Genomic DNA, 27164 nt, shown 5'->3' on the forward strand with positions numbered 1-27164 from the left:
CATCAATGTAGGAAAGTGCCCACTTTCTTGGCATGGTTACCCCCATTTTCTGCCTGTTGTCAGTGTGTTTGACTGTGTCCACCCTGTCCTGCTAACCAGGACCCCAGTGGTTATGTGCTCTCCCTTCTAACTTGGTAACTGTACCTTTTTTCTTCCCACAATTGGCATACTGGTCCCCCCATGTAAGTCCCTATGATATGGTACCTAGGTACCCAGGGCACTGGAGTTCCAGGGGATCCCTATGGTCTGCCACCCATAGGGAGCCCATGCAAAGGGTTCTGCAGGCCTGCCAATGCTGTTAGTGTCAAATGGGTGCATGCACCTATTTTCACCACAGGTCACTGCACCAAGGGCTAGATGTAGGAAATTCCGGCTTTGCGACTCGCAAGTTCGCAAAGCCGGATGCAGGATGGTGTCCCTGACACCATCTGCGAGTCGCAAGGGGGGGGTCACAAAGGCCCACCTCAATAATAATAATGAGGTGGGTAGCAATTTACGACCCCCTTGCAAGTCGCAGCACTCACAGGGATGGTGGCCTGCTGGAGGCAGCAGACCACCATGTCTGTGACTGCTTTTAAATAAAGCATTTTTTTTTTGTAATGCAGCCCGTTTTTCTTAAAGGAAAACGAGATGCATTACAAACAAAAAAATGAAACGTGTCAGTTTCATTTTTTCAGAGCAGGCAGTGGTCCAGGACCACTGCCTGCTCTGAAAAAAAGTTTTCAGGGCCATTCACAAAGGGGAAGGGGCCTCATGGGGACCCCTTCCCTTTTGTGAATGGGTTACCACCAGTGTGACACTAGTGGTAACTGCGAATTGCTTTGCGACCGCATTTGCGGTCACAAACCAATTCTGCATTGCGATGCGACTCGCAAATACCCCTTCCTGTTTGCAACTCGCATTGCCATTTTGCGAGTCAGTAACCAGGTTACCGACTCGCAAAATGGGAATGGGCATCGCGATGTGGCTTTTGTGCCTTGCAAACAGCGATTTTCGCTGTTTGCGAGGCGCAAAAGCCTTGCTACATCTGGCCCCAAGTCACTATTAGTGACTCCTATGGTCGGCCATCTCAGCCCAGAGGGTGGGGTGCAGGTACCTCTGTGTGAGGGCACCCCTACACATTTTACGCATGTACTGAACATAGGTTACTACCTATGTGCAGCTACATAATGGTAACTCCAAACCTGGGCATGTTTGGTATCAAATGTCAGACTCATACCCCAATACTGTTGCAAGTACTGGAAGCATGATTCCATGCACTCTGGGGGCTCCTTAGAGGACCCCCAGCATTGCTACCACCAGTCTTACAGGGTGTTGCGGGCAGCCCAAGCTGCTGCCACCCCTCAGACAGGTTACTGTTCTCCTGCTGCCTGATCTGATCGAACCCAGGAAGGCAGAACAAAGGATTTCCTTTGGGAGAGGGAGATAAAACCCTCGCCCTTTGTAAATAGGCGTGACTGGCTTGGGAGGAGTAGCCTCCCAGCCACTGGTATGCTTTGAAGGGCACATTTGGTGACCTCAGTGCATAGCCCAGTCCACATCGATTCAGGGACACCCAGTCCCTGCTCTGCTGTGAAACTGGAAAATGGAGAGGGGAGTAACCACTCCCCTGTCCATCACCACCCCAGGGTGGTGTTCAGAGCTCCTCCAGGGGGTCCCTGAATTCGGCCATCTTGTTTCCAAGGTTGGCAGGCAACTCTGGGAGCATCTGAGTGGCCAGGCCAGGTGGGTGACGTCAGAGCCCCCTCCTGATAGGTGCTTACCTGGCTAGCTGACCAATACCTCCTTAGTCTCTCTCTTGGGTGGGTCCTCAGATTCGGCTAGCAAGACTCCATCAGGATTCCTATGCAACCTCCACTTAAACTTCTGGCCACTGGAACTGCGACTGGACCCCCCCAGGAACCAACAACGCTGCAAACCCACGAAGAAGACTCTTCTGCAGCTTTGTTTCCACGACTCCTGCCAACTTTGAAACATTTCCCCAGCTGTGCATCCTCAGACCACAGCAACTCTTCAGCCTGCACAAGAAGAAGAAGGAATCTCCCTTAGAGTGAAGGAGTCACTCCCCTGCATCCGCAGGCACCTGCTGCAACGATGACTAGCTGCATGGATCTCCCCCATCTCGAGCTGCGTGGATCCTGCAACACGGGTGGTGGTCCGGAATAGTCCTCTTGGTCCTCTCTGCCAGCTGTCCAACTTTGGTGGAGGTAAGCCCTTGCATTACAGTATTACAGTACCCCTGTGCATCACGTCTCTTGCAGCTGCCAAGGCTTGTTTGCATCTCCTCCAAAGGATCTTTAGGCGATGTGTAGCTCCAGACCCCAGCACTCCATCCTGCAATGCTCATCCCTCTGCATGGTTCTCCTGCGGCGTGGGATCCCTTTGTGTAGTGCTGCGTGGGCTCCTTCTGCAACTTCTGTGTCCCCATCCTGTGGGACTCCTATGAGTGCTCAAAAAAGCCACCTCAAAAAAGCATGAGGGATTCCCATCTGGCAGAGGATGGTCATGAGAAAATCTCATTCTAACAAGTCGAACGCCTTGGTTGCGTCTAAAAAAACTGCAGTCGCGGCTAGGTCTGGATTGATAATATGCAACAATGCAAACAAACTGCATAGGATGTAGGATGTGGATGTACCGGGATAAATCCCGAATGAAATAGCCTAACCAGGAATGACATGTGGGGAGAAAGTCAATTGCCTAGTACTTTTGGTAGTATTTTGACATCACAAATAATGAGGGATAGCGGCTGGTATGTCTCGCACCTATCAATCGGTTTCCCTGGATTGGGCACAGAGATGATCATGGCCTTCCTCATGGTAGGGGGAGTACGTCACTGGAGTTTGCTTTCTAATATACCAATTTCAAAACAGTTGTTACCGTATTTATGTGAGTTTTATAGAAATTTGTGGGCAGTCCATCGGGCCCCAAATCAAATCAAATCATAAACATTTACAAAGTGCGCTACTCACCCGTGCGGGTCTCAAGGCGCTAGGGGGATGGGGTTACTGCTGCTCGAAGCACCAGGTCTTGAGTTGCCTCCGGAATGCGGAGTGGTCCTGGGTGGTCCTGAGGTTGGTGGGGAGGGAATTCCATGTCTTGGCCACCAGGTAGGAGAAGGACCTCCCACCTGCCGTGGTGCGGCGGATGCGAGGGACGGCGGCAAGAGCGAGGTTGGCGGACCGAAGTTGACGGGTGGGTGTGTAGAAACTGAGGCGGCGGTTGAGGTATTCGGGTCCCTTGTTGTGGAGGGCTTTGTGTGCGTGGGTGAGGAGTCGGAAGGTGATCCCTTTGTTGACGGGAAGCCAGTGCAGGTGTCTCAGGTGGGCGGAGATGTGGCTGTTGCGGGGGTATGTTGAGGATGAGGCGGGGGAGGCGTTTTGAATTCGTTGCAGATGTTTCTGGAGTTTAGCGGTGGTTCCTGCATATAGGGTGTTGCCGTAGTCCAGGCGGCTCGTGACGGGTGCGTGGGTCACGGTCTTTCTGGTGTCGGCGGGGATCCAACGGAAAATCTTTCGGAGCATGCGGAGGGTGAGGAAGCAGGAGGATGATACGGCATTGACTTGTTTGGTCATGGTGAGAAGTGGGTCCAGGATGAAACCGAGGTTGCGTGCGTGGTCTGAGGGGGTTGGTGCGGTGCTAAGGGCCGTGGGCCACCAGGAGTCATCCCAGGCGGTCGGGGTGTTTCCGAGGATGAGGACTTCCGTTTTGTCTGAGTTCAGTTTCAGACGGCTGAGTTTCATCCAATCTGCGACGTCTTTCATTCCATCTTGCAGGTTGGTCTTGGCGCTGGTGGGGTCCTTGGTGAGGGAAAGTATCAGCTGAGTTTCGTCGGCGTAGGAGGTGATGATGATGCTGTGTTTGCGTACGATGTCGGCGAGGGGGCTCATGTAGACATTGAAGAGAGTCGGGCTGAGCGAGGAGCCTTGTGAGATGCCGCAGATGATCTCGGTGGGGTCTGAGCGGAAAGGTGGGAGGTAGACTCTTTGGGAGCGGTTGGAGAGGAAGGAGGTGATCCAGTCCAGGGCCTGTCCTTGGATCCCGGTGGAGCGGAGGCGGGTTATTAGGGTGCGGTGGCAGACGGTGTCGAAGGCAGCCGAGAGGTCGAGGAGGATGAGGGCGACTGTTTCTCTGTTGTCCATCAGGGTTCTGATGTCATCTGTGACTGAGATGAGGGCGGTTTCTGTGCTGTGATTGGCTCGGAATCCGGACTGAGAGGGGTCGAGTAGGTTGTTGTCTTCAAGGAAGTTGGTAAGTTGCTTGTTGACGGTCTTCTCTATGACTTTGGCAGGGAAGGGAAGGAGCAAGATGGGGCGGAAGTTCTTCAGGTCGCTTGGGTCCGTCGTAGGTTTCTTCAGTAGGGCGTTGACTTCAGCGTGTTTCCAGCTCTCGGGGAAGGTGGCAGAAGAAAATGAGCTGTTGATGATGGTCTGGAGATGCGGGGCGATGATGTCATCAGCTTTGTTGAAGATGAAGTGTGGGCAGGGGTCCGAGGGGGCACCGGAGTGGATGGAGTTCATGGTGGCTTTGGTCTCTTCCGTGTTGATGTGAGTCCAGGCGTTGAGGGTGATGGCTGGGGTTGTAGGTTCTGTGGTGGTTGGCTGGGTTTGGTGGCCGAAGTTGTCGTGTAGGTCGGTGATCTTACGATGGAAGAAGGTGGCGAGGGAGTTCCAGAGGTCTTGTGAGGGCGTGATGGCGTTGGCGTTAGGGTTGGAGAGCTCTTTAACGATGTTGAAGAGTTCTCTGCTGTTGTGACTGTTTTTGTCCAGTCTGTCTGTGAAGGAATTTCTTTTGGCGGCGCGGATCAGTTGGTGGTGTTCGCGGGTAGCGTTCTTGAGGGCAGTCATGTTATCTGCGGTGTGGTCCTTGCGCCAGGCTTTCTCGAGGGTGCAGCAGTTTTTTTTTTATTCCTTGAGGGTATCAGTGAACCAGAGAGGTTTTTTGGTGTTGGTCTGTCTTGGGAGGCGTCTGAGGGGAGCGAGGTTGTCTGCGCAGTTGGTGATCCAATGCGTGAGGCTGAGGGCTGCGTCGTTGGGGTCGGTGGAGAAGGTGGGTTGGTTGTTGCTGAGAGTGGAGAGAAGCTGTTCCGCGGGGATTTTGTTCAACTGTCGGCGTGGGATGGGTTGTGTGCGGAGGTGGTGAGTCTCGCGTCGGAAGGTGAAGTGGACACATCAGTGGTCGGTCCAGTGTATAGCGGAGGAGTGGCTGAAGGATACATGGTTGCTAGCGGAGAAGATGGGGTCGAGCGTGTGTCCGGCGATGTGGGTGGGGGTGTTCACCAGTTGCTTGAGACCGAGGTTGGCGAGGTTGTCGAGCAGGGCGGTGGTGTTGGGGTCGTTGTTCTGTTCCAGGTGGAAGTTGAGGTCACCGAGGAGGATGTAGTCCGGCGAGGCAAGGGCGTGTGGGGAGATGAAGTCAGTGATAGAGTCGCTGAAGAGGGCGCGTGGTCCAGGGGGTCGGTAGATGAGAGTTCCTCTGAGGGTGGTCCTGGGGTCGGTGTGGATCTGGAAGTGCAGGTGTTCGGCGGCGAGGGGGTGTCTTCGGTGGAGGTGGTGACGTTGATGGAGTCCTTGAAGACGATGGCGATTCCTCCTCCTACTTGGTTGGTGCGATCTCTCCTGGAAATCTTGTAGCCGTCGGGGATGGCTATGGCGATGTAGGGGGCCGAGGAGGTCTCAGGTCTCAGTGATGAAGGCGACGTCCGGTGCGGTGGAGTCCAGGAGGTCCCAAAGTTCAACGGCGTGCTTGTGGACGGAGCGTGCGTTGATCAGGATGCATTTGAGGTGGTTGTTGGCGCGTGGGCTGGCGGGCGTGGTGGTTTCGCGGTGGAAGGTGAGTTTGCAGGTGTGACATACGAAGGGTCCGTGGGTACGTTTCGGGTTGGCTTGGAAGCAGGTGCTGGAGCGCCCCGGGTTGAGGGCGTGGATGGTGATGGGGTCGTAGCGGTGCTGTGGGGTTTGGGAGTGCTGGGGGCCAGGGGTCGTGGCGCTGGGCGCGGTCCAGACGCGGACGGGCGCAGACGGGCTTGCCTTTGGTGCGCCAGCAGCGCGGCCGCACAGCGGCCGCCATAAGAGGGAGGAGGGGTCAGCTGGGGGCGGGAGTGGGGCGACGAATGGTAGCGGGGCGGGGGCGAGCAGGAGGTGGCGGCGGGAAAGCGGAGGGTGGGGGGGTCAGGTAGAGGGGAGAAAAGATAGGGGGGGGTTAAAGGTGGAGGGGAGTAAGGAAGAAAGATAGGAAGATAGGGGAGGGGGGTAACAGAGTTGGAGGGGAGTAGGGAAGGACAGAGAGAAGAGTCAGGAGCAGAAGAACAGAAGAGAGAAGAGCCAAGAAGAAGGTAAAGAAGAAGAGGAGCGAGGAGTCAGGAGCAGAAGAACAGAAGAGAGAAGAGCCAAGAAGAAGGTAAAGAAGAAGAGGAGCGAGGAGTCCAGAACAGAGGAGAGAAGAGCCAAGAAGAAGGGTAAAGAAGAGGAGGAGAGAAGAGTCAAGGAAGAGGAGTCAGGCAGAAGAGGAGAGACCTGAGAAGCAGAGGATACGAAGAACACAGATGAAGAACACAGAAGAAGGACCAAAGAAGAAGAGAGAACACGCAGGACGGGGTGCAGGGAAGAAAGAAGATCACAGATGAAGAAAGAAGAAAGAACACGCAGGACGGGGTGCAGGGAAGAAAGGGCCCCCCAGGGCCTTGCCAGACTTCAACTGCACAACGGCCTCTCTAATCTCATCTTCGCCATCTCATCTGCAGGGTATTTGTGGTAGGCGGCGTTAGTCAACCCAGTGCTACATCCCCAATGGAGGTATCTGTGTTGGGCGGTGTTGACCTATGAGATGCGTACAAGGTTTTATAGAATGCAGTAAATGTGCCAAGGATCTCAGGTGTGTCTCTGTGTAAAGTTTCAGTTTTGTCGTAAACTTCAAATGCTTCATTTGCTGTGTGTGATTTGTGTATCTTCTTAGCAAGGATGTAGCCTGGGCACTCCCCATATGCTCAAGCTTGTGCATATTTGCCACGATGAAGGCATTCCCTCTCCACTGTGTCCTGATATTCAGAGAGAGTTTCCCTGAGTTGTTGGTCAGTTCTAGTATCTTCTGACCATCTGCGGCTGTCTTACAAGGATTTGAGCGTGACTTCCACTTGGTACAGGTGACTGCGCAATGAGCGGAGCACCCATCCACTTTTGCCAATGCAAAGCCCCTATTGTGGGCCCGTGCCTTTATTACAGGCAAAAAAAGTTAGCAGTTTCTGATTGTAACTCTTCACCACAAGAAGCATCTGGGAGGGCTGTTGGGGAGAGCCTCCATGCAGCATATAAATTGGGGTTAGTAGGTACATGGAATGTTATTAGCACTAGGGAATACCCTATCTTCGGGGTAGGTCAGTAACTATGTATCTCCGGAACCCATCCCTCTGGATACTATCCAAAAATCAAGGCAAAACCAGCTATTATGAACACCAGAGTACCATTAGGAACCGATATGAATCAGTAACGTGATTACCTATTAAGGGAAATTAGATATTGTTTTACTGCTGTATATGATTTTATAAGTATTTATTATTTCATATTGATTAGTAGGCTTAAGTGGTAAATTTAGATTTTAAAGATTTGCAGATCAAAGAGACTTGTCTTTGAATTATACAATAAGTACTGTATATAATGATGATTTATATGTATGTATGTGTACTTTTATGGCAGTATGCCGAATAAAGTTATTTTGACTGACTGACTGAACACCAGAGTAAAAAGTGCCTTCCCTGGTATTTGGGTGGTGCGTCCCCCAGGCATCAAGTAAATCACTCTCTACCATGAAACCTTGTCTGTGTTGGGCAGCTGTGCAGTGGTATCCTCGGGGACGGTGGGAGCGATCTAGAGAGGAGTTCAAGGCCACATTAAAATCCCTCCCCATGTCATGTGGAATGGACTGAGCCCTACTATACGTCCCCATAATGTATAAAAAAAAAAAATAGGGATCATCTGTATTGGGACCATAGCAGTTCACAATGAGGAGCACGTGAGAGGACAGCCTCCCCCAGAATAATGAATAGCGGCCCTGCGTGTCATTTAGGGAACCCGGAGGGATATATGGTGTGCCCTTGCACACACGGATAACAGTCACTCTGGCGTATGAGGAGTGTGTGGAGAGTTGCCTAAAGGATGCCCACCGGCTGACAAACAAGATGCTTGTTACGTCTATCAGATGGGACTTCTGTAACAGAACAGTTTGTATGTCATGTCGATCTAGGTAGGCCAAAATATGTCTTTGCTTGGCGGGTTACCCAGCCCCCTAACATTCCATGTGAGGCAATTGATCTTTACAGGCAGTGTGGTTGTGTACCGGTTTCACCGGCTTGTTAAGGCTGGAGGTAACTGGTGTATCGTAGTCTGAGGAGATGACCATAATATAAGATGGAGTAGGAGTATACCAGCTGTGGATGCTGGGAAAAATATGCACTAAGAAACAATTTCAACAAGACCGTATCCCGCCAGGGATAAGTACCCCTTCCCCCCCACCCAAATAATAAGGTTCAAACATGTCAGAATATTTTAATGTAAAGCTGTTATCAGCTATGGCAGGATGAAAAAAGTGTCCTATGAAAAATAACAAAACACTGAGTTAATCCAAATTCAGTTAGTACCGTGACATACGGACAGTAGAGGGGTAACCTGTGGAGGTCAAACAAAGAGCCAGGTGGGGTCTCCCTCGTGAAGACTAGGATGCCCAGGGTGAGACTAGTAGTGAGAACAACGGGCAATTTGTGCATTAGTACATGCAATGGATTCATTGTGTGGGGACAGTGCCCTTCTTCAATAGCATAGCACGCAGAGTTTTCTCAAGTTTGTGTGGATCGTGGTGAAGAAAGTGTTGATGATGGGGGTGATGTGAGAATCTGGCAGCTTTGTTTCAAGTGATGCTTAATGAAGTCAGCGGCTATGGCAGGGTTGGTAACGAAGTGTTCCTTGCCTTGAAAAGACACAAGCAGGTGTGCCAGGTAGAGCATAACATATGGCACAGCTGCCTAGAGAAGCTTTTGTTTGATGGATGCTAATTTTCTTCACGCTTCCTGGACTGCGACAATGAAATCCGGATAAATTACCAATTCATGTCAGTCAAAGTATAGTGTCAGACGTAATGCTGTATCTCGATCTTTGTAATTTAGTGGCCTGGCTATAATCACTCTTGATGGCACCCCCGGAGGAGGTCTATACATCAGGGACTTCTGAGCATGTTCTACAATGATCACTTTTGAGGAGGATTCGCCAAGAAAGGTTATCAGGAGCAGTTCCATGTATTCTTCCATTCCGCCTGTGTTGGTGGTTTCTGGAATGCCCATAATTCGTAGATTCTTCCAGCGAGACCTCGCTTCCAGATCTTCATTTTTGGCTGCAATTAACTAGAGAACTTTTTCCATACTGAATAGTTGGTTCCCTTGCAAGCTCACCGTGTCTTCCACTGCCGAAATCTGCCACTCTGCCTCGTTGAGACGGCAGTCGTGTTTTTCAATTTTTCGAGTGAGGGCTCCCATGCGGGTACACATAGGGGGTGATTCTAACCCCGGCGGTCTTAGACCGCCGGGGCCAGGGTCGGCGGGAGCACCGCCGACAGACCGGCGGTGCCCCGCAGGGCATTCTGACCGCGGCGCTTTGGCCGCGGTCAGTGCAGGAAAACCGGCGGTCTCCCGCCGGTTTTCCGCTGCCCCTTGGAATCCTCCAAGGCGGCGCAGCTTGCTGCGCCGCCGAGGGGATTCCGACCCCCCCTACCGCCATCCAGTTCCCGGCGGTCCGCCCGCCGGGAACCGGATGGCGGTAGGGGGGGTCGCGGGGCCCCTGGGGGCCATTGGCATGGGCACTGCAGGGGCCCCCGTAAGAGGGCCCCTAAATGTATTTCACTGTCTGCTGCGCAGACAGTGAAATACGCGACGGGTGCAACTGCACCCGTCGCACAGCTTCCACTCCGCCGGCTCGATTCCGAGCCGGCTTCATCGTGGAAGCCTCTTTCCCGCTGGGCTGGCGGGCGGCCTGAAGGCGGCCGCCCGCCAGCCCAGCGGGAATGTCCGAATTACCGCCGCGGTCTTTCGACCGCGGAACGGTAACCTGACGGCGGGACTTTGGCGGGCGGCCTCCGCCGCCCGCCAAGGTCAGGATGAGGGCCATAGTGTCCATTTTGGTCTCAATAGAAGATTGGCTTTGTTGCACAGCCAGCAGTAGCGTTTTCATGTCTGGCTCCTCTGCCTGACTGCTGGAAGAAAGATCATCTGATTGTGATTGTTCTGCTGCTCCAGACGGTCCCTTAGCAGAACATTTAGCTTTGAACTGTAGTATGGGTCGCTTGCCATCCATCTTTCCCATGGTGTCTGCAGGAGACCAATCGTTCATGTCACTGGCACGCACTGCACCAATATAATCGATCAATGCCTTTGCAAGCTATCTTATGCATTGTTACTCTGTATCTGAGGAGTAGTAGCCCTTGGAGCTGTGTTTACCGCCAAGCGGTGGGTGTGGCCACTGACCTAGTGATGAGTGAGGGGGCACAGCTAGTAACAGACAGACTGTACCACCATAGTCCGGTTGTGGGTGTTTTACTTCCCTGGCTCCCCTGTCCTGCTACCCCCCCACAGGTTCCTGGGGGTGGGGGGTGCATGAGTAGACCGGGACATGCACAGGCAGTGTGCTGAGTGGTGGATGGTGGTAGGATTAGATCCAATATATTAGTTGCTGAGCGCCTACTGCTGTTTCACAAGGTTTTCTCACACTTCTATTTTACAGGGATCAGCCTGGGAGGCAGCAAGTTGTGCCTATAGGTGTTTTCAGGCTTTAGTTGTCCGTGTCCAGAGCAGCCTAAGGTGAGGGCTGTGTCTTAGAGAGAGAGGTAGTGGCATGAGGTCTCAACCAATGCAAGTGCATATAGTCATAGTGTGGCAAATTTGGCTTTTGTGGTGTGGGGGGGGGGTTAGCGTGTGGCAGTGTTTTTAAAATTAAGTTAATTTGGGCCAGGCTTTGGCCGCTTTCAGGCTGAACATATAATTCTTCTGGTGTTTACTGCTGAGTGCCTAGTTCCTCATTTGGCCTCGAATGCACCTTCTGCGGCTGTGCCGTGACAATGGAAGGTATGGCCCCCAGGGGCAGCAGTCATTGAAAAGGAAGCTGCATTGCAAGCACCTATGCCAAGATCAGGTCTGCGACCTCTGCTTCCCTTGTAGCAGACACCTATTCCTGGTGGGCGTCTTTATGCTGACAACGCTGCTGCAGGGTGCTGCCGCAGAGGCCAGGCAGCACACAAACCCTCCAGCAGTAGCAGCAACTCAGAGTCTTCCTCCGGGCGGCCAAACAGATCAGTCCCACCCCACCTCAGACATGCCTCCTGTAGGGCACGTGTGATGCAGCCGCTTGCCAGCCGCTTCTGTTGTGGTCACAGGAGGAAGGGCTCCTCAGTGGGTCGTTCAAGTCAGAGCCAAGAAGAGCAGGTGAGATGGATGGCACATCTTAACACTCACTGCCCAAACTGAAATGCACATAGCAATAGGCCGCCGTCAGTCGATGCAGCCACCATTTACTCGCCTCAACCCATCTTGAAGTCTCCGGTTGTTAGTGTCCGGATTTGGCATCAGCAGGATTTGGAAATTATTGGTGTGGAAGTTCTATGCTATTGTAGTTAGTATATCTAATAAAGTGGGCTGTGTCCAGGCCCGATGGCAAAGCATGTTAATATTTAATGTTACTGGGTGGCAGGAGCCTCATGTAAGTGAGACCATCTTGCGTGCTGGCTCTCTAAGCTCCCCCAGTGGAGTACCTACCATATAGATGTTTGGTAGAAAGTATAGTGTGGGTGTGATCCGATGTTTAATAAAGAGGTACTGCTTTTCTTCCGGAGTGATGAGGTATTTGGAATACCAGGTGTACAGAAGATCTCTGCATTTGCTTTGTATCTCTTTGGAAGGATTGTTGTGTGATTTTATGCAACATGTAGCATCATTCAATTGTCAATAAGCCTCAAAGAGGTAATCCTGTTTGTTCGAGATGACAATATTGCCTCCTTTGTCCGCCTCCTTGATTATTATGTTGTTGTCCTTTCGTAGTTCTTGTTGTTGTTCAAGGGGAAATATTTCTTCTTAGATAAGTATTTTTTGGTACTCCTTGTTCAGGTCCCTCATCACTGCTGTGAAGAATAAATCTATTTTGTTACCCGGTGACAAGTTAGGCGTTAAGCTTGATTTAATAAGGAGTTTGTTGGGCTTAGAGTGTGAGGTATCGATGCCCAATTCAAATGCTGTCTCAGAAAACGATATAGCTTGATCAAGTCCTTCTTCGCCGAATAAGTTTGTCAATAGATTAATTGTTTTAAACTCCTGGACAGTGAGATCACCTGTTATTGGTTGGAGAGTGGTTTGGTCACATCTTTGTCAGGGAAAAAAGATTGTAGTTTCAATTTTCTAGTGAACCTAGAGGTCAATCTTGGTTTGTACTAACTCCCATCTTGCAGTTGGGCAGTACGAGAGGCCCTTATTCAAAATCTGAATTAGTGTCTGGTATAGGTTTTTTGTCGATAAGTTCACAACTAGTTGGTTGTCCGAGGTTTGTTCCTGGCTTGTTTCTTGCTCCTGGCCCTTGTCTGGAGACCAGGTGTACTTGATTCTTGGGTTTTTGTACCTGGTGGTCTTGTGTGATTGTCTTGTGCTGTGCACAGACCGCGCCTTCGTACCTCCTCGTAAAGATTTACCCCAGGGCGTGTGGTTCTTCCAGGGTCTGTATCCTCTACAGATTGCACTTCCGAGGAGGGAATAACTTCAGAGGAACTGGCTTGTTCTGTTGTGATATTGATAGTATTGATATTGTCATATTTTTACCCACAAGTATACACTCTTCCTAGTTGGTAGTCCATAAGACCAGATCTAAATTTTCTAATTTTCCTCTGGATAATGTCCTCCTCATACTCATCTATAATTTTATTTGGGATTTCATAATTCTTTTTTGTTATATCTCCCCAGTTTGCCTCCTCAATTCTGTTTGTTAGGACATCAACCTCCTCTCGATGTTTTTGAAATTCCAATTGTACTATCTCTATCAGTTGTCTCAGCATGTTGTTTGATGCTGTACGAAAACTGTCTTTCCATTGTTTGAGTCTTTCTGGGGCTGTTTCTATTGGTGGAAATATAAGGATTCATAGGCCCCTGGGAATGAAGCCATGTTCCAGATATTTCTTAAGTGATGAGCCTTCCCACCACTTGGAGTTTTTTTTTCACATCTCTTTCTAAGGCTTGGAATGTACCTTTTGCTGAGAGTGGATTTGTTTGGCTTGAGCCAGCAGCCAACAATCCAAAGTCATCTTTAAGTCTAGTATTCCTTAGTTCCCAGCGGCTCTTATAATCAGCCATATTGTCTTACTGTATAATGTTGTCTCAAAATCTTGGGCTGTGCAGCTAAGAGAGTTGTGTAACAAAGTAATAGTAATATGCTGCAAGGTCCAACACTGCCATCCCGGTTCATAATACCCATATTCATTGAAGTAGGTGGATCCCTAAATGAGGTTTGGACATCCTATGCCCATAATTCAAAAGACTGTACAGAAAGTAAGTGAAGCCAACCGAAACTAGTAATTAGGATAAATGTCTTTTAGATCTTCAGTGATAATTTTATTTGTAGTAAACCAATTTTGTTTGCTAGGCTGGCCTCACCCGCTTAAAGTTAGATAGTATGTTATTTTTAGTTACCTTACAGTCATTTTCTGGGTCACCCACAGTTCCTCCTTCTCTACTGTATTAGCTCAGTTTCAGTTCCCCCCACAGTACTTATCATACTCTAGCCTGCCAACACTACACCAGCCTTCCTCTTGCTTTACCTACAGTGTACCCTCATGTCCATAACTTCTTGATACTATTTTTACTCTTTGAAGGTACGTCCTTCCCCTCGCTCTTCTAGATTTCCCGCTTGATGATGAGCAACACCTTCCATCTCGTACCCTACATCTCCTGCATACATTCAAAATGTTATGGGCTTGACGTATCAGCTCAAACATCTCAGTCTTGTCTCTCTCAAATGTCAATGGTCTTACACATTATATCAAATGGAAGAAGGTACTTACTTATCTCGCCTCAAAGTGTTCTAACACAGCATTACTTCAGTGAACACAACTATCAGCCCTAGAATCGGAAACGCTATAGAGAGACTCAGTGGGAAGGGTTGTTAGTAGCAGCTACCTTAGGTGCCCCCACTCAATAATTGACTCATTGGAGCACTCCATGTCCACGAAAACTCATGGTGTAGCCATTCTCCTATGTAAATCCCTCCCCCACACCATTTTGAAGACATGGACGGACGTGCAGAGTCACTACATTTTAACAAAACCGAAAACACTGAACAGGACATTGGAAGTAGGATCCATTTATGCCCCCAAGCGGGACAGAACACCCTTTTTTCCGTCCCTCTCCAGAGTACTCGCAAGTTTGGCAAAGTCAAAGAGATCATCAGGGAGTACTGGAATTTAGTGCTCAACCACCACTTAGACCACTCGGGTCCCCCAGACAGGTCTAATGCAGGACTGGGCTTTTCTGGGGGATGTCTTACAGACTCACTGCCTGACTGACCCTTGGCGTCTGACGCACTTGTGGAAAGAGGATATACTTTATTGCCCTGCGCACATACCACATGCTCCAGGAGAGATTTCCTTCTTATGAACCACACTGCTTTGGCCTTTCTGTGAGAATACAGTGTAGCTGCAGAGGGGATCATGAATCACGCCCTGGTAACACTGGAGATTAACCAGGGACATGTTCCTACCACCTCCAAAAGGTGGAGGCTAAACCTGACTCTTTACAGGCTACCCGAGGACAAACAGCAGAAACTCGTGACCTATCTCAGTCAATATTTGATGGAAAACAAACCCATTGCACCCTCAGTAAAAGTCATATAGGCAGCCGGAAAGGCCACTCTGAGAGGCAATCTCCTGATAGAATCAGCCTTACGCAGCCGAGGGGGTAGGGAGAAGCTAGCACAATTAGAGAGGGAGGTGAGCACCGATACCAAACAATACAGGAGCCAAACCATATCCCTTCTTCTCCGCTTAGAATGCTGAATCCGCCTTAAATACATACTTTATGACACAAGCTATACGAGTGCTGTTACACCGTAAGTGACACCACTATGAACAGGGGGAGAAGCTGATAGGCTTCTTGCAGTGCAGATGTGATAGTGAGAAGCACAACAGGCCATTGGAGATGCGGAAGGGAGACTGGTGACTAAACCAGTAACAAAAGCACATTATTTAGCCCACTTTCTTGCCTCCCTCTGTTGTTTAGAGGCACAGACCGACCTCCCGTCCGAACAGGCCTTCTTTGAGGGTCTCCGTCTACTGAATCTGTCTGACGCTGGCAGACCATTGCTAGCTGGGGAGATTAAGGAAGATGAGATCTCACTCCACAGAACACCTGGCCACTAAAAAAGTGTTGGAAGATGATGGCTTTCCCATCTAATTCTACCAAATCATTAAAAACCTGTTGGTGCCCCTGCTCCACAGAGTTTTCAGGGATGCAGAGGAAACTGGTTCCTTGAGACCAGAGTAAAATAAAGAACTCATTAGCCTCATACTGAAACCCAACGAGGACCCCCACCTTCTGGTACAGCTATCGTCCCATCTCACTTCTTAACACAGATGTGAAAGTCCTTACGAAAGTCATGGTAATCAAACTGAAGAAGGTGATTCGGAGTCTGATACACACTTTGCAAGTAGGCTTTGTGCCCAGCCGACTGTCCCTCAACCACATGTACCACCTGACAAACATCCACTGGAAAGTACAGAATGACACTGATGGCAAGCTCCTGCTGCCTTTAGACACAGAAAAAGCTTTTGATCAGGTTAAATGGGAATACTTTTTCCGCACATTGCATTGGGCCTGAATTTCGTGGCTAAGGTCAGATGGCTTTACGCTAACTCAACAGCACAGGTGGACACATGTCAAAGCTCTTCCTGATCAACAGGAGGACACGGCTGGGATGCCCTCTTTGCCCATTGCTGTTTTTATTGGCTCAGGAACCCCTGGCAGCTGCTATTTGAAAAGACGGGTGTATAAGAGGTGTGGAAACAGCAGCATATTGTAATAAAATTATGCTACACACCGTTGATATCCTTCTGACCCTCAGTGGCCCTTGTTCTTTGATCCCACGCCTAATAGTCCTTATTGATGCTGTTAGAAATGGGGTATCTGGTTGGCAGTCAGTTTTCACTTTGTCCAAGCAGAGACCCTCACTCTAGTCAGGGTAAAGGAGAAACACACCTGGGTAACCCCCGCTCACCTCCTTGGTAGCTTGGCACGAGCAGAAAGGCTTAACCCCAGAAGCAATGTGTAAAGTATTTGTACCAACACACACAGTTATAAAGTGAAAACACTACAAAATGGACACACCAGTTTAGAAAAATAGGTAATATTTATCTAAATCAAACAGGACCAAAAACAATAAAAACCCAACATACACAAGTCAAGATATGAATTTTAAAAAGAATAGGAGTCTTAGGGCCAGATGTACGAAACTTTTTGCACGTTGCAAACACCGAATTTTGCTGTTTGCGACATGCAAAAAGCACATTGTGATGCCCAAACCCCATTTTGCGATTCGGTAACCTGGTTACCGAATCGCAAAATGAGATTGCGAGTCACAATTAGGAAGGGGTGTTCCCTACCTAACTGCGAGTCGCAGCACAATGTTGTATTGTTTTGCGAACGCGGTCGGAAAACAACCGTAGTTAGCACCCATTTCAAATGGGTGCTAACCCATTCGCAAAAGGGAAGGGGTCCCCATGGGACTCCTTCCCCTTTGTGAATGACATTAAAAACATTTTCCAGAGCGGGCAGTGGTCCTACGGACCACTGCCTGCTCTGAAAAAATGAAACGAAAACGTTTCATTTTTTAGTTTTGTAATGCATCTTGTTTTCCTTTAAGGAAAATGGGCTGCATTACAAAAAAAAATAAAAACTTTTTTTTAAAAGCAGTCACAGACATGGTGGTTTGCTGTCTCCAGCAGGCCACCATCCCTGTGAGTGCCGCGAGTCTCAAGGGGGTCCCAAATTGCGACCCAACTGAGTATACATGAGGTGGGCGCAGATGGTGTCAGGGACACCATCTACATTCCGATTTGCGACTCGCAAATTGCGAGTCGCTCTGACTCGCAATAGGCAAGTCGCAAATCGGAACATACTTATATCTGCCCCTTAGTCCTTAGAAAACAGTGAGAACGCAGTTGTTACACAAAGTACCTGGTTTACGTCAAAAACAAAGCCGCACAGGCGAGCGTGCGTCGGAAAAGTCAGCGATGCATCGATTCCTTACTCGTTGCGGGTGGTGCTTCAAAAATTTACCTGCACTGCAGTCTTTGCGTGGATTTCAGTCCTCTTCCACCAGATTCACCTTTTAGGAGCCCAGGAACTGGATGGGCCACCACTTGGCAGAGCAGGAGTCTCACCAGAGTGTCCAGGTGCTGCCAGAGGAAGTCTTTGATGGCTCTGAGACTTCAACAACAGGAAGCAAGCTCAGTTCAAGCCCTTGGGGATTCTTCTTAAGCAGGAATGCACAACAAAGTCTAGTCTTTGTCTCCTTTCACAGGCAGAAGCAGCAACTGCAGGATAGCCCAACAAAGCACAGACACAGGCAGGGGCAGTATGTCTCCTCAGCTCTTCGGCTCTTCTCCTTGGCAGAGGTTCCTCTTGAAGCCTTGAAGAAATTTGACAATGTGGGGTTTTGGGTCCAATAATGATACCCCTTTCTGCCTTTGAAGTTGGCAAACTTAAAAAAAAAAGTCCCTGTTGTTCACAAGATCCTCCCTTGCCCTGGTCTGGCTCCAGACTCACACCAGGAGGTTGGAAACTGCATTGTGAGAGGGCAGGCACAGCCCATTCAGGTTTAAGTGGCCACTCCTCCCTCCACTCTAGCACAGATGGCCCATCAGGATATGCAGGCTACTCCCCAGTTCCCTTTGTCTCACTATCTAGAGGGAATTCACACTAGCCCAACTGTCAGCCTGCCCCAGACAGGGAATCCACAAACAGGCAGAGTCACAGAATGGTTTAAGCAAGAAAATGCCCACTTTCTAAAAGTGGAATTTTCAAACTAACAATCTAAAAACCACCTTCACTAAAAGCTGTATTTTTAAATTGTAAGTTCAGAGACCCCAAGCTCCATATTTCTATCTGCTCCCAACGGGAATCTACACTTTAATGATACTTAAAGGCAGCCCCCATGTTCACCTATAAGAGAGATAGGCTTTGCAACAGTGAAAGCTGAGTTTAGCAGTCTTTCACTGTTAGGACATGTGAAACACATCAGTACATGTCCCACCTTTAACATACACTGCACCCTAACCTTGGGCCTACCTTAGGGGTGCCTTACATGTAGAAAGGAGGGAGGTTTAGGCCTGGCAAGTGAGTACACTTGTCAGATCGAATTGGTAGTTTAAAACTGCACACACGGACACTGCAGTGGCAGGTCTGAGCCATGTTTACAAGGCTACTCATGTGGGTGGCACAACCAGTGCTGCAGGCCCACTAGTAGCATTTGATTTACAGGCCCTGAGCACCTCTAGTGCACTTTACTAGGAACTTATAAATCAAATATGCCAATCAGGAATAGGCCAATTACACATGCAATGTACACAGGAGCACTTGCACTTTAGCACTGGTCAGCAGTGGTAAAGTACCCAGAGTACCAAAAACAGCAAAAACAGAGTCCAGCACACAGTCAAAACATGGGAAGCAGAGGCAAAAAAGACAGGGGAGACCACGCCAAGAATGCCAGGTCCAACAGATGTTTTCTCGGTCTTCTCTGGTTGCAACCTTGATTGGTCAAAATGTGAGGCTTTGCTGATGACTAATGAAAGGCTCCGGCCTACGCATGACCACTTTGGGTTCACATGGAAAAAGACCTGCCTGAAGTGTTTAGGTGTTCTCGCCGACAAGGACCTCGCCAACATTGTGATCGATAACTTACACCCCTTGACGTCTTAAAGGGAACATTATTTCCAGCATCGGTCCACCTTGCAGATCTCTCTCTGGGGAAGGGTACAGATGGAAAAGATGGTGATGACACCGAGATTTAACTATATCTTTGGTATGCTGCAGCTTTTGGTCCCCCACACAATCTGTGTACATTGAACAAGGCATAAAGGCATTCTTAGTGCCAGGAAGGAATGCCTGTCTTAAACCACCCCATCTCCACGCCGATACCCGAGCCGAGGGTCCATGCTTGCCCGATATGTACCTATACTACTTAGCACACCATCTTTCGAAGTTGGTTCATTCATCGGTACTCGACGATGACTAACTGGGATGGGTGTCCTTGGAGCGTAATACGATACGTGTCCTGCAGAGCTTAGGAATACTGTACAACTCTAGTGCCTGCATGTCAGACTAATGCCCACCCACTTTAAAGGCGATATGGTCCGCCTGGAAAGACTCACACAGACTTTTACACATCATAAAGACACACCACTCTGGTCCAACAGATAGGTTACTGTAGGTTGGGTGATGCTTAGAGGGCCACAATGGAAAGGGAGGGGGATTCTGACGATCAATTATCTATTTGCAGAAGACACATTTCGTTTTTTCGAATCGTTGTGATTGGATTGGATTTTGGTTTGCCCCAATCACAACTGTGGACATATTGGCAATTCCGGATTTTTTTTCGAGGTATGATGGTTAAGGGTCCAGTCTCTCTCCTGGACTCTCCTCTTCTGGGTTACATACGCAGGGCTCAGTCTCTAATTTATACCAGATCCTTATAGACAATATGTGCTGCCATACTACATGGCAGGTGCTCAAGATATCCTACAAGTTACAGAAAGCCAAACCGCACAATGCTTTTGGAGATGTACTAAGGAAGATGGCAACCTCCACCATATTCTGTAGTCTGGTTCTCATTTGCACAATATTGGCAAGAAAGGCACTTCACAACAGTAGTGCTATCCCTTTCCTATCCTCGGCCAAACTTGCTCTCTTGCATGACTTTTTGGACACTGATGACACAACCTCACACTGGAGGAGGTGTAACAGCCCTTATGATTGCCAAGATCTGTATACTTCGACACTGCTGGTCTACACAGTGCCAACACAACAGGATTGGTAATTGAACTTTATCACTGAGCCACCTACGAAAGGAGCATACCCTTTCTGTACCTATGAGAGTCAGAGGACAACTGAGAGGTCTGTTGTCGCCTCCCCCCTTTCGCTCTTTCTTCTCAATTTCTTCTTGTTTCTTTTCCTTTCCTTGCTTCCACACCTATATAGGGGGGCTGATATACAAAATATTGGTGTTCACATGCAGGATCATCCATTTGACTTCTTAGATGGTAAGGGACAGCACTGAATAACTCTGTGAGGCACATCAACTGACTTATTGTTACTTCCTGATAGTGGTGTTGTTGCTTTCCTCATTGTCACTATGGTTGTCTTTGAGATGGGAGGTGGAATTCTGTCACACTATGGGCAAAGTGTGACTTGCATGGAGAGGATCTGTGGGAAATGCTGACATTTTTGTGGGGGACTGGTCCTGGAGTGCTGAATTAGGTTAATCCTTTGCCTTATTTTTTTTCTTTCTCTTTTATTGTTTATGTTCTCTGATCCATATGTTAGATCTTTTACAGCAGTCTTCCTGGTTCTGCCCCATATAACGATATGGTTTCCAAGTGATAATGTGCTGTATGTTGTTTTGCTTTCTTACAAATGCAATAAAGAATTATCTAAAAAAACAAATGGAACACATATTTGCTAAATGTCAGAGTACAAGAAATATAAGGTGAACCTGTGTAGGCCTCCAGAACTTTAGTACAGATGGTCAAAGCTACCTCCCTTCGTTGGTCCAGAAACCACAGGAATAGCAGGATTAATTATTTTAAAGCCATTGATGGCATCAACTCATGTAGTATTATCCTTTTTATGCTACACCAGCTAAATTCCAACTTAGAATGTTTTAGCATCACAACAAAGGGGTACCAGATGGTTCTTATAAGTACTAAGAACAGTACAAAATGTATACCAGGTGTCAGTCAGTCATTGCAATCTAGGGGGCTTATGTTTTCATACCGGTTGGAGGTTGGGATGTTGTAAGTATTAACAGATGGATTTTCCATTAAGACTCTTGGGTTTAATAATGGATACAGATCCACAAGGAGCGAGGTTTATAAAAGTCACAAAGGAGCAGCACTTCAATTGGAGAAGAAACTAAATGAGTTAAAAAATGTGACAGAATTTGACCTACTATGTCTGTATGGTTACAATTTACTACTACACAATCTCCCTTGAAGCTTTTTAGGTTCACTGCCTACCCATGAAATGTGCCTCACCATATTCCAGTGTTAGAAAACAATGTGGTCATCCCCTATAAGTGATTCTAACCAGTGGACTAGTTTATTCTTCAGTTAAGAATGGTGCTCCAGAGTACCTAAATTAAGTGGAGGGCCATTGGCCAGAATAATCACAAAAGCAAGCTAAAAATTATCAGTGTAGGGGGAACAGTGGTATGAGTTGAACTAGGCCAGGATTTAATACTACAGAAGTTCACATAGGAGACAAAAGGTAAGCGAGATGAAGAGGTATGGTATGGCAATCACAATAGGGGTTTATAGCCAAAAGTACTGGGAACATTATTAGGAGCTTTTGGCAACTGATGACTTATCTGCTGGCTTATCAGGCATTGATTGGCATGTTCATGTGATATAGGCCCACTTGGAGGTAAACCCCCTAGTGACCTTTGTTTGTGTGTAGGAGAGAAAGTATGTTTGGAAATAGAATTTGAGAGCAAATTAGAGTGATCAGAAAAATTGGTTGCACTTGCTACAGATGAAGCTCTATTGACCTTAACAAATTCAAACAGGGCACAAATGTTACTCTCAATCACTGATAGTCTCATGTTCAGAGCATCAAAGGAAGGCAACAAAAATGTTTCTAATTTACCACAAAAAGCATCCAGAACAGACTTCTTGTAATAGAATCCAAGTTTTTCCAGCTCTTCACAGCACTGTCTGAATTTACAACACTCCTTTTAACAGAGTCTATTTTTATTTTTTTGGTCAGTGGGACAATGTCAACTGGGTCCTCAGCATTGACAGATGGAGGACTTCATCCGTGTGGTAATTAATACTGTTTCTCCCAAAGTGGACCCTGGTACCCCATTTAAGTGGGGATAAACCAATCTTCTCACTGAAGTATTTTAAATCGCTTATTGTCCCCACTGCTGATGTTAAAACCAACATAATAATGGACCTACAAGAGGAAACCTTGGTCTCTTTGGAAGCAGGAGCAGCCTTTCGCTTACCCATGAGGGTCAAATAACATAAATGAAATTAAAAGCCAAAGATGGGTCCCAGTCTGTTCTCTATAACGTGAAACCAGGCCCAGTCTTCGCCCAGGGTACAGTCCTGGTGTCTGCCCTGTGCAAGACTGTGGCAAGTTATTAGCACAGTAGCCCCTTCTTAGGGCACAAGGGATTGTGGGCTGTGTGGTTCTGCCTTCACCAGCTTACGTGGCAGCAACAGTCTTGGTGCCCCTGGTGAAGTTAGATTTTTATTACATATTTAGGAAAAGTGACTTTTAAAATGTTACTTTGTCCCTGCCTGAAGCTACTGGAGGCTTATTAACATTAGCTTCTATCCATTGCCAAGCACGTGCTCAACCTTCATAAGGTGTGGAAACTGCTCCCAGAGCAGAATAATGGCTTAGGCCTGGTAACAGGACAGTCTGGGTGTGGGGCATTTGACCCCTATCAAGCCAGGAAGTACAATTGGTGTGGACCAAGGAAGTTAATTGATCTGAAACAAACAAAGGTGAGGTTGTTCATTCATAGTTTAGTTTAAGGAAAGATCATAAGAAAGGAAAGCCTTTGTCGCGTAAGGCCTACACTAGCTAGGCTGGTCCTCAACCCTGTGGGAGGGAAGCTACCCCAAGAATGAGTTTTGAGTGACCACAGAGGAGCAACTGCTTACTTCTCTGACCCCACCTCTGGGTGGGCACAGAGGCTCTTAAACAAGGTAGAAAGGGTTTCCTCATCTTGAATTGTAAGAGGAAAGTGCATTGTAGGATTGTTTAAAGAAGGGCAAGCAGGACATGCAGTAAAAGAAATTAGGTTTGCCCCTGGAAACTTTTACATTATTGGTTATGGAGGAGCCACAAGACAACCCACCCGCTAGCTAGTGTCAAGCATAACTGTGCCACAAGACAAACGTTAAACTGGGTGCAAAACAATTACCAGCACAACTCTGCACTGGCAAAGAAAGAAGAATCTTGGGCAACAAAATCAGATTAGAGGATGATGAACCACATGGACCATAAGATGATAACCAACCTATCACATAGTTATGTGAGTGTTGTTAGCATAGTAAGGAAAAGCATAAGAAAAAGCTGTCCAATTTAAAATGTAAAGGACCAGACAAAGAATATGAGGACAGGTTCCTACATCTAACAAAGAAAGAACCAATTAGCACAACCCAGAATATAGAAAGGACTGAGTGGCACCACAAAATTACTTCAAACTTTAATAGTGCCAGGGACACCTGATCCCTGCCCAGTGAATACGATTTAATCTCCAGGAAATGTGAAGAGAGAAGGAGGAGCAGTCAGACATTTAGGACGACAGAATGGGTACAGGGAAATTGGTAGTTGCCACTCTGCATCATTATAGGGTGGTTCTTAAACTGCTGAGACGTTAACAGTGATCAGTAGTAGCAGTGCCGATAGTCTTGGCATTGCTGCATATTAGCAACTTTACTGAACTAAAATAAATGCCTCCGTCCATCAGAAACAAACATGTTTAAGTCCATTAGGTTCCATTTTTATAAAGCTAAGTCACTAAGACTTAAATCAATCCTGTTTCTCTATATCATAGAAAATTAAACAGGCTCCTAATTCAAACCATTTCAAATGCAAAATCGCGAGAATAGGTTTGAAACCAATTCAAGGAGTGATAAGTCCATAAATTATTCTCAAGCTACAGTTCCACCTCTCATACAAACGTGATATGTCCTATATTGTTTTTTTAATTGTTTTTCTATATTACATCTCTTCCATTCCTGAAACAATATCCCTTTAATTCTGTCCAGTGCAGTATGTCTATAGTCCACTTACTAGCCAAAAGTTTTTGTGGATGCCCCAATTCACTGGAACGGTGACAGAAGTAATATGGATGAATACAAAACAAATATATAATGAATGTATTAATATGCTGTTTAACGATTTGGTACAGTTTCATGAACCTTATCCAAAGCGTACTTTAACTATGTTACATTATAGATTACGGCAACATTTTAGTCATGTCAATGTAGTAAATGTAACCAGTACTTTACCTGAATTTCAGTCGACGGCTGGTACATCGCCTGTTTTGAACCTATTTTCTCGGCCTCTCTGGTGACCTCATTTCCTTTGATAATCTCCCAAGCCTCCTCCAAAACCTCTTCTACAAGTCTCCCAATCATCCTAAAAGGCTGAGGCAAGCGATCATGTGCTTGTTCTGGGTCCATGAGATAGTAATCATCTTCGTCATCTCTGCTCCAGTTAGTTTCAGAAGGGTCTGGGATTTCCAAAGGACCTTTCCTGATATATACAGGCATTCTTCTAACTGTTAAATGTATGGCGTGATAATGTTCTGCTGGAGATCTTACTTCAATACCATGAGATCGTTTCGCAGGCTCCCAGGGTAGGAAGCATTAAAGTCTGAAAAAACATTTGAAATAACTAAACAAATATGTTTGTGTTAACTGCTGAAAGTTTCATCAGATATACAACATTAAAAATATTTTCAAAATGAATTTAGACTAACGAGCAAGGTGCGCTGACCTTTCTAGTCCAGTGTGTATCAAAAGGCACAGTAACTTGTTATTGAATAAATGTTGCCACTTTTGACCACTGCATTCAGGTAGAGATAAACATTTTAAATGCGGGCATTACAAAAAATGTTAGAATTTCCGGTATTAAATCCAACAGTATGTCAAACGTCTACAGAGGACGACTGGGATGATTATTATTATACAATATGATTATAGTATTCTTTTATAGTATTGTTTCCTTTCTCGCTCACTTTATACAACTAAGAAACTGTGGTTGCTATTGCTTCATTTACAACTAGAACATAAGATACCGTTTACAATTGCAGCTTCGATTGTTTTTTGCCTCTACAGAAACCCTTGCAATTACAAATAATGTCCTAGCCATAACAACTTTCTGTACGCAATTGTAGGGAAGTGGGTTGTTGAGAAAGCTGACGGACCTATTTTGTCCAACACTGGGGAAATAGCGCTGAACAAAGACCGTGATTAGTTGTTAGTGTTTCTGTTTAAAGTGACACTCTAAAAATGCAGGTGTGGTTTAAATTGTTATTGTTTAGGACATGTCACTGGTGCATTTGGTTATGGTCTTAATTTGCCTTTTTATGTTTCAATGTGGACAATGGCGAGGAAGTTAACAGATGTACCTCATGAAGTTCGTGTGTATTTGTTGCATATGAAAAAACAAATAAAAATAAAAAAATTTAAAAGTATGTGCAACTTACTGGAGATGTGGATGTGCCTACCACCTAGAAGTCTACATGCCTGCCGTCTCATCGAGGGAAACACGTTGTCCTGCGAGAGAAGAGGCTGTCTAGAGACAGAAGCCAAACCATGCTCCAGGTATGTGGAACATCTAGTAGAAGCTGATTTGTGTTAGGGAGTTTGACTGGCATTGACCTAACCTGTAAGAGGTCACCGAGACATCCTGAATGGTTCACAAAGTAAAATGTGTGAATCAACAACAACCAAGTACCAGCTTGCTGTCCAACATCTTTGACCCACCGAAGGAACCTGTTCTGCCACTGCTGCTGTTTTGTGGACAAAGACACCATCGCCGCCATGTTAGAGGACACCCAGATGGCCTGAAGTTGGCCGATGCCAAAGCCAGGCGATCGTTGACAAAGCCCTGCCGTGCTGCTTATTTCAGCAACAAATTAGGAGAGGCAGTCTGCCGCCGCAACCAAGAGCCTATTGAAAGACATCAACGATGTCAGAGTAAAGGGCCCACCTCAACAAATGCAACACAGTGCCACATTCTCACAGGCAGGTAAACACAGGTTGTGCTGAAAGACTAAGAGAATGTGACTTGCGCTAGAATTGCACATTGAAAGAAGGCACGATTGTCAATACAAACTCTTTTTGAAGATATGTACTAAGATGAAGATATGCACTACGATGATGTACTGGTCCTCACATTTAGGGATTCCTTACAAAAGTCATGCAGAGAATTAGCATATGTGCCGTAGCTGAACCCCAAGTACTATATGCAGAATTTCGCTTCGCTATGCTATTAAAGTACTCCTCTTTTTTCAAGGCAGACACTGAGTTGGATAATTCATAAATTCAGAAATAATACATATTAGAAATTGGGTCTCTAGTTGGTAGTGGTTTGCACCCTGTCCAAGTAGGGACCCTCACTCTAGTCAGGGTAGGGGAGTCAAACAGCTAAGATAACCACTGCTCACCCCCTTGGTAGCCTGGCATGAGCAGTCAGGCTTATCTTAGAGGCAAGGTGTAAAGTATTTGTACACACACACACACACAGTGAAAACACCACAAAAGTATCCACACCAGTTAAGAAACATAGCTAATATGTATCTGAATAAAACAAGTCCAAAATGACAAAAATCCAACATACACAAGATTAAATCTCAGTAAAGCACTTGGAAACACAATAGCTCCAGCTAGGGCTATCATGACATCGTGACGGAGTCGTTCTCAACAGTCAGATGTCACTCTCAAGGGAGTGCTGGCCAGTCACGGAGTCGCACGTACCCCAGGTACAGTATATTTGAAAAAAATAAAGAAGCAAAGATGTTGCACAGAGTCGGGGAGGTGAGGCATTGCTGGAGCCGGTGTGTCATCGGTTTCTAACTGCTACTGGGGAGGTGAGGTGGCGGTTCCTTACTGCGAGGCAGGGGAGGTGAAGTACTGGTTCCTTATGGTTGCAGAGGCGGTGATTCGGTGGCGAGGTGTCAGTTCCTTATGATCTGGTGGGGTCAATGAATCCAGCAGGTCAAGACGCAAGACGTCAGGTTTGCTGTGTCGAAATCACACCATGGGGCCATAGGTGCTGCAATGGAGTCGGGTATCACGGATGTCGGTGACATGGCACTCACGCTGGGGCGGGACTTCGGAGGTCCTGCAGCAGCGTCGGT

General features: G+C 47.3%; 1 protein-coding gene across 4 annotated transcripts in view; it reads right to left on the reverse strand.

Moving 5' to 3' along the window:
• Nucleotides 1-27164, reverse strand: part of WDR93 (WD repeat domain 93) — a 360263-nt gene that overhangs the window by 310102 nt on the left and 22997 nt on the right. For all 4 annotated transcript variants that reach the window (XM_069222687.1, XM_069222684.1, XM_069222685.1 and 1 more), the window contains exon 2: nt 24307-24673. In XM_069222687.1, coding sequence (XP_069078788.1) covers nt 24307-24570 — 264 coding nt within the window. In that variant the 5' untranslated portion in view covers nt 24571-24673. The remainder of the gene's footprint in view (nt 1-24306; nt 24674-27164) is intronic.

Source organism: Pleurodeles waltl, chromosome 3_1 (assembly GCF_031143425.1).
Source record: "Pleurodeles waltl isolate 20211129_DDA chromosome 3_1, aPleWal1.hap1.20221129, whole genome shotgun sequence".
Taxonomy (NCBI): Eukaryota; Metazoa; Chordata; class Amphibia; order Caudata; family Salamandridae; genus Pleurodeles; species Pleurodeles waltl.